At 47.2% G+C, this 14,201-nt stretch overlaps 1 protein-coding gene across 1 annotated transcript; it reads right to left on the minus strand.

Moving 5' to 3' along the window:
- Positions 1–625: 625 nt before the first annotated feature.
- pwwp2a (PWWP domain containing 2A) lies at positions 626–13,234 on the minus strand. Its single transcript, XM_063895617.1, has 3 exons — positions 12,450–13,234; positions 4,847–5,203; positions 626–4,809 (listed from the first exon to the last, which is right to left on the minus strand). Exons 1-3 carry the CDS (start codon positions 13,169–13,171, stop codon positions 3,177–3,179), a joined length of 2,712 nt encoding a protein of 903 aa, XP_063751687.1. The 5' UTR covers positions 13,172–13,234; the 3' UTR covers positions 626–3,176.
- Positions 13,235–14,201: the final 967 nt, after the last annotated feature.

Raw genomic sequence — 14,201 nt, forward strand, 5'->3', positions numbered from 1 at the left:
TGTCTCTACTTTTTAAAAATCCCCTCCTCGATGTTTAGTGTAAATCCCGTATGTAAGTCTCTTCTTTTTAAAAAGTCCTCCCCCTCTGATGTTCAGGTGTAAAAACAATTTTGTAGTGTCTCAAATTTAAAGACCTCTCCTGCTGATGTTCAAAGGGTATATCAGTTTGAAAAACCCCCTACCCCTTTAAAAGGGCCTCTCCTGCTGATGTTTTAAAGGGGATATCAATTAGTTTTCTCACCCTTTAAAAAAGTCCTCTCCTTTGAAGTTAGGTGTAAAATCAGTATGGAAATCTCTACTTTTAAAAAAAATCCTCCTCCTGCGGGTTTTCATTTTATATCAGTATGTAGTTTTCTCTATTTTTAAAAAGTCCCCCTCCGCGAGGTTTATGAAAATCATATGTAGAGCTCTACTTTAAAAAAGTCCTCCCTGCTGATGTTTTAGGGGAAAAACATATGGGAGTGTCTCTACTTTAAAGAGTCCTCTCCTGCTGATGTTCAGGTGTATATCAGTGTGTAGTGTCTCTACTTTAAAGAGTCCTCTCCTGCTGATGTTCAGGTGTATATCAGTATGTAGAGTCTCTACTTTAAAGAGTGAATATTCTGGTCAATAATCTAATAACCAATCAATTTTATCACATGCTGTTTATTTTTGTATCCTCTGCAGTGTGTACACTTTACAGTAATAATTATAATCATTCTCATATCTTTCGTCACAGTTGCATAATGTTCAGATCACAGAAATAAAGCCTTTAAATCATTTCGTAAACCTATAAAAACCTGCAGGAGCCGAGTCACGGTTCACAGTTGATCATTTATTTTATTTACTTACATCTGGTGGAGGTAAGATTAAATAAAACCATTACAGTTTTAAATTGAAATCAGTCTAATCACTTTAATGAACCTTTACAACAAGTACCCACGGTTTCCCTCTGATGCCAGTCTTTGTGCTAAGCTATGCTAACAGTTTCTGTCTGATGCCAGTCTTTGTGCTAAGCTATGCTAACAGTTTCCTCTGATGCCAGTCTTTGTGCTAAGCTATGCTAACAGTTTCCCTCTGATGCCAGTCTTTGTGCTAAGCTATGCTAACAGTTTCTGTCTGATGCCAGTCTTTGTGCTAAGCTATGCTAACAGTTTCCCTCTGATGCCAGTCTTTGTGCTAAGCTATGCTAACAGTTTCCCTCTGATGCCAGTCTTTGTGCTAAGCTATGCTAACAGTTTCTCTCTGATGCCAGTCCTTGTGCTAAGCTATGCTAACAGTTTCTGTCTGATGCCAGTCTTTGTGCTAAGCTATGCTAACAGTTTCTGTCTGATGCCAGTCCTTTGTGCTAAGCTATGCTAACAGTTTCTGTCTGATGCCAGTCTTTGTGCTAAGCTATGCTAACAGTTTCTGTCTGATGCCAGTCTTTGTGCTAAGCTATGCTAACAGTTTCTGTCTGATGCCAGTCTTTGTGCTAAGCTATGCTAACAGTTTCTCTCTGATGCCAGTCCTTGTGCTAAGCTATGCTAACAGTTTCTGTCTGATGCCAGTCTTTGTGCTAAGCTATGCTAACAGTTTCTCTCTGATGCCAGTCTTTGTGCTAAGCTATGCTAACAGTTTCTCTCTGATGCCAGTCTTTGTGCTAAGCTATGCTAACAGTTTCTCTCTGATGCCAGTCTTTGTGCTAAGCTATGCTAACAGTTTCTCTCTGATGCCAGTCTTTGTGCTAAGCTATGCTAACAGTTTCTCTCTGATGCCAGTCTTTGTGCTAAGCTATGCTAACAGTTTCTCTCTGATGCCAGTCTTTGTGCTAAGCTATGCTAACAGTTTCTGTCTGATGCCAGTCTTTGTGCTAAGATATATTAACAGTTTCTCTCTGATGCCAGTCCTTGTGCTAAGCTATGCTAACAGTTTCTGTCTGATGCCAGTCTTTGTGCTAAGATATATTAACAGTTTCTCTCTGGTGCCAGTCTTTGTGCTAAGCTATGCTAACAGTTTCTGTCTGATGCCAGTTCTTGTGCTAAGCTAACAGTGGGTTGTGAAGCTGTGGTGCGTTCGGGTTCTGGTAGTGACTCGTTGTTGCCCCCTGCAGGGCGGACAGGACTCTCACTAATGATCTGAATGCTGATTGGACATTCAAACATGTTGGTCTCCATGGAAACCTCACTGATAAAGCTCTTTATAAATATAACTCTTAAATATATTATTGTTATCAAAAGTGGATGTCCACGTGACCCCCGCCTCTCAGCCAATCACAGCGCAGGATTGTCAGCAGCTCGTCAGCGTCGCGCTGCAGAGAGAGAGACAGCCAATAAATAAATACCATATTATAAATATCTGTATTTCCTTCAAGTTTTACTGCTCTGAAGCGTGGAAGATATAGACCGGGACCGCTCAGACCCTAGTCTATCAGGCGCTCATGTTCAGGAGCGTCTACCATCATCTGTTTGCAGGTGAGAAACCTGTCCGACAGTGAAAGCACCACAGAAGAAGGGTTGATTTGACAGTTTTTAATAGATTTAAAACATGAGAAAAACATACAGCGACTTTAATAAAGTCCAACGTCTCCGTCTGTCCCACAGTGTCTCTAATCTGCAAACAGACAGGAAACCTTCGTCCTCCTCGTCTTCATCAGCCTCTAACACTCAGTAAGGCCTACCTGTCCGGACCCTGAAGGTCCACCAGCTTCTGCTCGGACAACACGTTTCACAGTTTGACTTTCAGGACGAGAAACAGAAGTGACAGCGTTTCACACCTTGCAGCATCCAATCAGAATGCAGCAATAAGGTAAAGACTCATTTTGAGAATAACCCCCCCTTTAACGGTCCACATTACTCTCGAAATGTTTACAAACCCCCCCCCCCCCCCGTTCTGTTAGCTTAGCGCTCCATCTTAATTAGTGTTATCATTACATATGTAAATGTGTGACATCATCATGCTGCCAGCCAATCAGCTGCCCCTCCAGGATTCATAATAAACACATGGCACACCAGACCTTGTTTTCCATGATGCACCTGGACATTGCCTCTCTTTAAACGCTGCCACTGACTGACACCTGAGACGGAGGCCCCGTCCACACAAGAAGCCCCGCATACTGCCCTCAGGAAGCAGTGTGACAGATGGGTACATGAGGGGGAAGGGGTTCCTCCTACACCCTGTTGTTGGGGTAGTTGTGTTTAGTGTGGGAGGGTAGTATGCTACGTCTCAAACTGAGTGAGCAGCGCCCGCACTTCCGGCGTTAGCTGCTTGGCGGCGCTGGCAGCCTCGGCGATGGCCCGGCGGTACGGACCCTTCCTCTTCCTGTCGAAGCGGCACTGGAAGCTCTCCAGGAAGGGGGAGAGCTGGGTGAGGGGGAGGAAGGAGGTGGTGGGGGAGCCAAACCACGAGACCCTGGCTTCCTGACGGACAGCTAGACCCGTGTCGCTGCGCCTGGACACCGTGATGCTCAGAACCCTCGCTGGCCACCAGGGGAACCCCGAGATCTTCGCCCACACGATGTCCCCCAGACCCAGGGAACGCCCGTCGGGGAGCAGCACCTTCGAGACGGGCTTAGAGAACACGGGGGGGGAGGAGGACGAGGAGGAGGACGAGGACGAGGTGGAGGACTTACGCCTCCTCTTCATCTCACCTTCCTCTTCCTCACCCTCCACCGGGGGAGGGGCAAGGGGGGAGCAGGACGACTTATGCCTCCTCTTCATCTCACCCTCCTCTTCCTCACCCTCCACCGAGGGAGGGGCAGGGGCAGGGGGGGAGCAGGACGACTTATGCCTCCTCTTCATCTCACCCTCCTCTTCCTCACCCTCCACCGGGGGAGGGGCAGTGGGGGAGCAGGACGAATTATGCCTCCTCTTCATCTCACCCTCCGCTTCCTCACCCTCCACCGGGGGAGGAGGGGGGGGCGACATGGAGGACTTACTCCTCCTCTTCAGATCCCCCCCCTCCTCCTCACCCTCCAACGTGGGAGGAGGGGGGGAAAACGAGGAGGACTTACTCCTCTTCAGATCACCCCCATCCCCACCATCAACCGGTGTCTCATTGGCCCTGGGGGAGGAAGAGGCGGGGCAAAGTGGCTCTAACAAGGTGGGCGGGTGTCCAGGGGGGAGGAGGTCAAAGGTATCTGTGGAGCTGCATTCTGATGGGGGGGATGAGCAGGGCCCCTCCTCCATTGGGGGACACAGGGCCTCCTGTGTCTCTAACGCAGCACAGAGGGGGGGCTCCAGGGTAGGAGCTGTGCTGGAGGGAGGGGGAGGCGTTGGGCTTATAATGGGCTTGGTGGGCGGTGAGCGTGAGCTCAGCTTGGGGGGTGAGGGGGGGGAAACCTGGTCATCTGTTCGATACCTTTGAGGTTTGAGCCGCATCCTAGGAGGCAGTGTGGGGGGGGCGGCGCTCTGCAGCCGGCGGGTGAAGTGGACCCTCTGGTTCTGCAGGGAGGAGGCCCGGGTCACTGCCTTACTGCGGGTCTGGTCCTGATCCAGGTCCTGGTCTCTGGGTCGGCGCTGTGCAGGCCCTACTGGACCCCCCACTGCCCCACTCAGCTTCTTCAGGGCCTGCTGGGCTTTGGAGACGTCAGCAGCCGGGCCTCTGGGGGGGGGGGCTTTCTTAGAGTTCAGACACAGGCGGCCAGAGGAAGACACTCCGCCCCTCAGGACCCGAGAGGAGGAGGAAGAAGCTGAAGACGATACGTGGATCCCTGATGGGGGGCGTCTGTCGTTAGGGGGGCGCCTGTCGTCCCCTCTCAGACGTTTGACCTCAGAAGAAACCTGTCCTTCAGCAGCTCTCCGCCGCCGTGACGCCTCATCCTTCAGTTCTACGGGGCCCCTCCGGGATTCCCTGCCCCCACCAGGACCCACGGGGCCCCTCCTGGGACTCCCTGCCCCCCCCAACAACACCTTTGCACTTGTCGCAGAGCACCTGGCGAGGGCGGAGCTTGATGGCGTTCATAATGGAGGTGGGCTCCTCGCAGCGGTAGCGTCTCTTCGGACGGCGGATCTTACGCGGCAGCGGCTGAGGTAAAGCCTGGTTGTAGGTGTCCCTGAGGAACAGAGGGGGGGGGTACGGAGCCCCCTCCTGGAACAGCGGTGGCAGTTTGGAGCTGGGGGGGGCAGGGGGTGAAATCTCTTCCTGTTTGGTGGACACTTCCACGTCAGGCAATGACATCATCAGAGGGCCACTCCGGTCGTCTCTCCGGGGGAGCACAGTTATAGGGATCCCGTACGGTCCGAACCTGCAACAAACACACCATGAGAACCTTAAAGACTCAAGCACCCCATGGGAACTTTAAAGGTCCCCTATTATGCTTTTTGGGTTATAACCCGTCCTTTCCTGTGTTATGTAGCTTTTACTGCATGTAAACGGTCTGCTAAGTCACAAACCCACAGAGTACACCCTGTAGCGAGTAACACTCTGAAGCAGGAGAGACGTGTCTATGCTGCACTAAAACGCCTCATTGGAGATTCCGGGTACTATTGACGTCACTAAATCAGACCAATCGGCAAGTTGGCACGCTCATAGCTATAGACCAATAGGCACACCTTCTGCCAGCCGACCATTACTGTTGGAAGGCTGAAATGTCAAGGAAGTACTGTGCCCTGAAATGTCATCTGTTTGCCTCACTGAAGGCAGAACCCTGAAGAAGTCAGTGGTTGAAATGTATTTTAACTCTGTTCCTTCAACGGTTCGAGGTACTGTAGTGTGTGCCCGGCATTTTACGGACGACAGTTTAAGAAACCTTGCACAGGTTGATGGCGATACTGAAGGACGGGGCTGTTCCTACTGCGTTTCAGTTCTAACATCTGAAATGTCAGAGCGACACAAAATAAAAAGGTTCCACTGTGATACCGCCTGCTCCAGTCTACTTTGGGACGGTGGATCCGGTCCATCACGTTGGTCTTTGTCCTGTTCAGGACCGGACTCCAGTTCAAACATATATGGCTGTAACACATAAACTGATGCTCAGCTGTAACGGGAAGGCTGGGACAGCACTCTGTTAGACAGGGGCGGAGCCTCTCTGGTTGTTGACCAATCAGAACAGAGTGGGTGAGCTGACCAATCAGAGCACACTGGGCTCATAGGAGGGGGGGGCAGGCGCTCAGACAAGGCGTTAGGACAGAGAGTGAATGGAGATACTACACAGAGACGCTGTATGAGAAGACCAATGTGATTTTGGAACCTTAAACAGTCAAGCACACCGTGAGAACCTTAAACACTTAAGCACACCGTGAGAACCTTAAACACTTAAGCACACCGTGAAGACCTTAACCACTCAAACACACCGTGAGGACCTTAACCACTCAAACACACCGTGAGGACCTTAAACACTCAAGCACACCGTGAGAACCTTAAGCACTCAAACACACCGTGAGAACCTTAAACACTCACACACACCGTGAGGACCTTAAACACTCAAGCACACCGTGAGAACCTTAAACACTTAAGCACACCGTGAGAACCTTAAACACTTAAGCACACCGTGAGGACCTTAACCACTCAAACACACCGTGAGGACCTTAACCACTCAAACACACCGTGAGGACCTTAAACACTCAAGCACACCGTGAGAACCTTAAGCACTCAAACACACCGTGAGAACCTTAAACACTCACACACACCGTGAGGACCTTAAACACTTAAGCACACCGTGAGGACCTTAAACACTCAAGCACACCGTGAGAACCTTAAGCACTCAAACACACCGTGAGGACCTTAAACACTCACACACACCGTGAGGACCTTAAACACTTAAGCACACCGTGAGGACCTTAAACACTCTCACACACCGTGAGAACCTTAAGCACTCAAACACACCGTGATAACCTTAAACACTCTCACACACCGTGAGAACCTTAAGCACTCAAACACACCGTGAGGACCTTAAACACTCAAACACACCGTGAGGACCTTAAACACTCAAACACACCGTGAGGACCTTAAACACTCTCACACACCGTGAGAACCTTAAGCACTCAAACACACCGTGATAACCTTAAACACTCTCACACACCGTGAGAACCTTAAGCACTCAAACACACCGTGAGGACCTTAAACACTCTCACACACCGTGAGGACCTTAAACACTCAAACACACCGTGAGAACCTTAAACACTCAAACACACCGTGAGGACCTTAAACACTCTCACACACCGTGAGGACCTTAAACACTCTCACACACCGTGAGAACCTTAAACACTCAAACACACCGTGAGAACCTTAAACACTCAAACACACCGTGAGGACCTTAAACACTCTCACACACCGTGAGGACCTTAAACACTCAAACGCACCGTGAGAACCTTAAACACTCAAACACACCGTGAGGACCTTAAACACTCTCACACACCGTGAGAACCTTAAACACTCAAACACACCGTGAGAACCTTAAACACTCAAACACACCGTGAGGACCTTAAACACTCTCACACACCGTGAGGACCTTAAACACTCAAACACACCGTGAGAACCTTAAACACTCAAACACACCGTGAGGACCTTAAACACTCTCACACACCGTGAGGACCTTAAACACTCTCACACACCGTGAGAACCTTAAACACTCAAACACACCGTGAGAACCTTAAACACTCAAACACACCGTGAGGACCTTAAACACTCTCACACACCGTGAGGACCTTAAACACTCAAACACACCGTGAGAACCTTAAACACTCAAACACACCGTGAGGACCTTAAACACTCAAACACACCGTGAGGACCTTAAACACTCTCACACACCGTGAGGACCTTAAACACTCTCACACACCGTGAGGACCTTAAACACTCTCACACACCGTGAGAACCTTAAACACTCAAACACACCGTGAGGACCTTAAACACTCTCACACACCATGAGAACCTTAAACACTCAAACACACCGTGAGGACCTTAAACACTCAAACACACCATGGGGTCCTTAAACACTCTCACACACCATGAGAACCTTAAACACTCTCACACACCATGAGAACCTTAAACACTCAAACACACCGTGAGGACCTTAAACACTCAAACACACCGTGAGGACCTTAAACACTCAAACACACCGTGAGGACCTTAAACACTCTCACACACCGTGAGAACCTTAAACACTCTCACACACCGTGAGAACCTTAAACACTCTCACACACCGTGAGGACCTTAAACACTCTCACACACCGTGAGAACCTTAAACACTCTCACACACCGTGAGAACCTTAAACACTCAAACACACCATGAGGTCCTTAAACACTCTCACACACCGTGAGAACCTTAAACACTCTCACACACCGTGAGGACCTTAAACACTCTCACACACCGTGAGAACCTTAAACACTCTCACACACCGTGAGGACCTTAAACACTCTCACACACCGTGAGAACCTTAAACACTCTCACACACCGTGAGAACCTTAAACACTCTCACACACCGTGAGGACCTTAAACACTCAAACACACCGTGAGAACCTTAAACACTCAAACACACCGTGAGAACCTTAAACACTCTCACACACCGTGAGGACCTTAAACACTCTCACACACCGTGAGGACCTTAAACACTCAAACACACCGTGAGAACCTTAAACACTCAAACACACCGTGAGAACCTTAAACACTCTCACACACCGTGAGAACCTTAAACACTCTCACACACCGTGAGGACCTTAAACACTCTCACACACCGTGAGGACCTTAAACACTCTCACACACCGTGAGGACCTTAAACACTCAAACACACCATGAGAACCTTAGAGACTGGAAGTGACACCAACATTTTATGACATTGAGATACTGAAACGGATTGACAACTTGGCACTCTTCTATAACTACTAATAAAGACTGATGATCTGCTGGATCAGAGTAATCAGAGTATCTCACCTGTATGTAATCAGAGTATCTCACCTGTATGTAATCAGAGTATCTCACCTGTATGTACAGTATCTCACCTGTATGTAATCAGAGTATCTCACCTGTAAGTAATCAGAGTACCTTACCTGTATGTAATCACAGTATCTCACCTGTATGTAATCAGAGTATCTCACCTGTATGTAATCAGAGTATCTCACCTGTATGTACAGTATCTCACCTGTATGTAATCAGAGTATCTCACCTGTAAGTAATCAGAGTACCTTACCTGTATGTAATCACAGTATCTCACCTGTATGTAATCAGAGTATCTCACCTGTATGTAATCAGAGTATCTCACCTGTATGTAATCAGAGTATCTCACCTGTATGTACAGTATCTCACCTGTATGTAATCAGAGTACCTTACCTGTATGTAATCACAGTATCTCACCTGTATGTAATCAGAGTATCTCACCTGTATGTAATCAGAGTATCTCACCTGTATGTACTAGTGATGCGCGGGTTAAGGATTTTTAACCCCCGCACCAACCCAACCCATCGTGACAGCCAATCCGCACCGCCCGACCCGCAAAATTACGCTCTGATTTTTTAACCCAACCCGACCCAACCCGCGAAAATGGGAGAAAAAAAAAAAAAGATACCAGTGAGTTTACGTCGTGATTTGCCAAACGGTAGGCCTATTAACGAGGGGTTTTGCTCACAATTATGAGGAGATGCACGGCAGGCTATTATTTTCGCTAAACAAATGATTGACAGGAGGCATAGCTCGCAGCTTGCTGCTGCCCTTTGCTGCCTGTGTGCGGTGCATGAGACGGAGCGGGAAGAGAGGGAGAAAACCCCATTTTATCCTTACACAAAAGACAAGCATATGAACGGATACATATAACTATAATAGCTGGAATAATTGCGATTTTTACCCGACCCGCCCGCTACCCGCATTTTCCACGGAAAAAAACAACCCGGCCCGCCCGACCCGCGGGCTAGCCCGCGGGACCCACGGGTTTTGGGCCAGCCCGCGCATCACTAGTATGTACAGTATCTCACCTGTATGTAATCAGAGTATCTCACCTGTAAGTAATCAGAGTACCTTACCTGTATGTAATCACAGTATCTCATCTGTATGTAATCAGAGTAGGGATGGGCATGATTAATCGACGATCGATTTATTATTCATTAAGAATTCTGTCGGTGACATTCATTTTTTAATCGATAAAACTAATGCAGGTTCTGTTGCATCTTGAAGGAATGCAATGAATTTCGCTATGTGACAGCAATCAAACATCTACCACACGGGGGCAATGTTTGAAATAAACGCCACAGGCCTACTCAGATATCTGCGAGTTTCCGTGTATTTCAAAATTAATCATGAAGAGGTCACAGCGAAGTGTGGCCTGAGACCATTTTGATTTAAAAATGACTCAGTTCACTGCCAACACTGCGAAGCTGTGTATAAGTACATATGTACAACTTGTCCATGACTCAAATGATGTACCACTTGAAAAACGCGAATCCGACCCTGGTTAGTGGCGGTGCATCCTGCTCTCGGTCTCAACCTAGCATCAACTCCGTGTTAACACAGAGGAGCTGCGATGCTCAACGAGCAGAGAAAATTACCCAAGGGATCTGCAAGTTCATTGAGATGGATATGCTGTCCTTAAGTATTGCTGAGGGCGAAAGTTTGCGAAAACTGATAAACTTATTGGAACCAGCATATCACATTCCGTCACGACCTACCATCACCAGACTGATAGAAACTCACCACGAAGAACGGAAGCAGGAGCTGTTAAAAGAACTGAGCACAGCTGAAAGAGTTGCTCTAACCACAGACTGCTGGACCGCTTTAACAGCTGAGAGCTACATCCCCATCACCTGCCACTACATCAGTGATAACTGGCAAATAAACTCAGCGGTCCTGCTCACAGAAAAACCTGCCAGGCCGGCATACAGCTGACCACCTCGCTGAGAAAATGAATGAAGCTGTAGAGCAGTGGGGACTTGAAGACCCAGTTATTGCATGCGTTCGTGACAATGCGGCCAATCTTGTTGCTGCCAACAAGCCCTCCAGAGTGAACTGGATTTCCGTTGCCTGCTTTGCACACACCCTCCAGTTGGCCATAAATGACGGATTTGCACTGTATCTGTATCGGGTAATATCAGCGGCTAGTGAACTTGTTAGCCACTTCAATCACAGCACTGCAGCATCCAATGCACTGCAAAAGAAACCGGAGCAAATGGGTCTCGCAACTCACCGGCTTATCCAGTCGTGTAAAACACGTTGGAACTCGGTGTGCGAGATGTTTGATCGGCTGGGGGAGCAGCGGTGGGCTGTTGCTGCTGTGCTGTCGGACCGAACCGGGACCAAGCTTCAAGATACCAGGATCCTGGAGTTGAAGGATGAGTACTGGCAGATGATGGAGGACACAGCCTGTGCTGTCAGCACTTAAATGTGCCTCCACGGTTATGTCTGCAGAGAAAGACGTCTCCATCTCGAACACTTATCCCGTCACCTTCGGCCTCATCAATATCCACCTCATACCCAGTGAAGATGACGGGCCCAGACTCATCGAATTCAAAGCAAAAGTGCGGTCCTCCCTCATCAAGCGAATGAATGTAAGCTAAACTGTTTCTCTTAGTTTAAATGATTTCCATAATTAATAGCCAATTGGAGTAGGCCTAATTACATGCATACTTGCCTCTTATCTGCGTTGTGTTGCCTATTTAGATACAGCATTTTTTCTTATTGATTCCCCCATCATATATTGAAACAGGTTCAGTGTGATGAGTTTGTGCCATCTGCCCCCATGATCTCATCAATGCTGGACCCTCGTCACAAGCACCTGGGCTTTCTCACACCAACACAGAAAATGGCTGCTAATATGAAACTGGTTGAACTGGGAGAGGCAGTGGTGATTGGTAGGGCGGCTATCCCACAGGCTGGGGGAGACGAGGCTGTGTTGTCTGACACCGATGAGGGGAGCGCAAACACTGGAGTCACGGCCTCCTAGTCCCGGGTCTCTGCTATGACAGAACTCCTTGGGGAGCACTATACCACTCAATGCGAGTCTGGCATCGAAGGAGCAGAACTTCATAACTTTCTGAGGGAGGCTCCCCCACCCCTGGATTGCAATCCTACAGACTGGAGCCAAGAGTTGTCCATCTTGTAATAAATCTCTCAATGAGGAAAACACGCTGTGTTTTTGGTATGTTCATTGCATTTTTAATATACCCTATAAATAGTGAATTTTAATATAAAAATATTAATGATTAATCTTAAATCAATCGTTAATTCTCCCGACGATCGATTAAGACAATTTAATCGAATGCCCATCCCTAAATCAGAGTACCTCACCTGCAGGTAATCAGAGTACCTCACCTGTATGTAATCAGAGTACCTCACCTGTATGTAATCAGAGTACCTCACCTGTATGTAATCAGAGTACCTCACCTGTATGTAATCAGAGTACCTAACCTGTATGTAATCAGAGTACCTCACCTGTATGTAATCAGAGTACCTAACCTGTATGTTATCAGAGTACCTCACCTGTATGTAATCAGAGTACCTAACCTGTATGTAATCAGAGTATCTCACCTGTCCGCTAATGACTGATTAACATGTTATTGTTTATATTTACCTGCGGGACACGTCCATCAGGACCCCACTGAACAACTGCTGCCCCCGCTGGAAGGACACCACCAGTGCGTCATTAATCACATGATCCAGGGAGACCCGGACTTCGGAACCAGGACTCAGATCATCGGGACTCAGATCAACGGAGGGGGGTTCCTGCTTCACGGAGTCCAGCGACATCCGGCCAGTCGGGGGGGAGTCACGCTCCTCCGGGTCCGACAGCCGAACCTCTGCGGGTGTAAGAGTGTAGTCCCGTTCATGGTCCCGGTCCCAGCCAGCGGGCTCGGCTCGGTCCGTGGTCTCGTTTGTTGTCGGTTCTGCCGGTTCCGTTAGAGACAGACCGGCCTCCGTAACGGGAGGGGGGGCCGGGAAGGAGAGCAGGAAGACGGCCCGGGGTTCGGTGCTGCGGGACACCGCAGACACGTCCCTCCCCCCCTCAGGGTCCCCCGGTACCAAGGGAGAGAACCGGCCCCCCCCGGTCCGGTCTGAGCATGTTCTCTCTCCTGGCTCATCGACGCTTCCCGCCTGCAGCTCCGGCCCGACACGCTGCCCCCCCCCATCCTCCATCCAGAGCTCCGGCCGCGGCCTGGCACTCTGCAGCGGGGTCAATCCCGGTTCTCCCGTTAGTCCCGTTAGTTCCGGTCCCGGTTCTCTCGGTAGTTCCGTTCCCGGTTCTTCTTCTTCTTCTCTTCTTGCAGCTCCTGGCTCTGCAGCCACGGCCGCCATTTTCTTCCTGTGCTGCCTAGCGGCTCCTTGTCCCGCCCCCCTACAATCTGTCAACTGCGTAGGCGCACTACCGTTGGTGGAAGGCCTGTCACTCAGAGTTACGTTTCTCAGCGTCGTCTGTGATTGGATGGTTATGTGACAGTGTGATGGCGTCATCAGTGTGTTTATCTTCACAAATTGAACATTTAATAATAAAGTACAGAATATAACATCAGTATTTAATCTGTAATAATATAACATCAGTATTTAATCTGTAATAATATAACATCAGTATTTAATCAGTAATAATATAACATCAGTATTTAATCTGTAATAATATAACATCAGTATTTAATCTGTAATAATATAACATCAGTATTTAATCTGTAATAATATAACATCAGTATTTAATCTGTAATAATATAACATCAGTATTTAATCAGTAATAATATAACATCAGTATTTAATCTGTAATAATATAACATCAGTATTTAATCTGTAATAATATAGCATCAGTATTTAATCTGTAATAATATAACATCAGTATTTAATCTGTAATAATATAACATCAGTATTTAATCAGTAATAATATAACATCAGTATTTAATCTGTAATAATATAACATCAGTATTTAATCAGTAATAATATAACATCAGTATTTAATCAGTAATAATATAACATCAGTATTTAATCTGTAATAATATAACATCAGTATTTAATCTGTAATAAAGAATATAACATCAGTATTTAATCTGTAATAAAGAATATAACATCAGTATTTAATCTGTAATAATATAACATCAGTATTTAATCTGTAATAATATAACATCAGTATTTAATCTGTAATAATATAACATCAGTATTTAATCTGTAATAATATAACATCAGTATTTAATCTGTAATAAGATATAACATCAGTATTTAATCTGTAATAATATAACATCAGTATTTAATCTGTAATAATATAACATCAGTATTTAATCTGTAATAATATAACATCAGTATTTAATCTGTAATAATATAACATCAGTATTTAATCTGTAATAATATA

This window comes from Eleginops maclovinus, chromosome 11, assembly GCF_036324505.1.
Source record: "Eleginops maclovinus isolate JMC-PN-2008 ecotype Puerto Natales chromosome 11, JC_Emac_rtc_rv5, whole genome shotgun sequence".
Taxonomy (NCBI): domain Eukaryota; kingdom Metazoa; phylum Chordata; class Actinopteri; order Perciformes; family Eleginopidae; genus Eleginops; species Eleginops maclovinus.

Excerpts from the sequence above, each read along its gene's own strand:
- pwwp2a (XM_063895617.1), bottom strand. The coding sequence starts at position 13,171 with ATGGCGGCCGTGGCTGCAGAGCCAGGAGCTGCAAGAAGAGAAGAAGAA. Across the intron at positions 5,204-12,449 it reads CTGATGGACGTGTCCCGCAG|GTTCGGACCGTACGGGATCC; the intron begins GTAAATATAAAC and ends TGTTTGTTGCAG. Across the intron at positions 4,810-4,846 it reads GTTGTTGGGGGGGGCAGGGA|GGAATCCCGGAGGGGCCCCG; the intron begins GTCCCAGGAGGG and ends TGGTGGGGGCAG.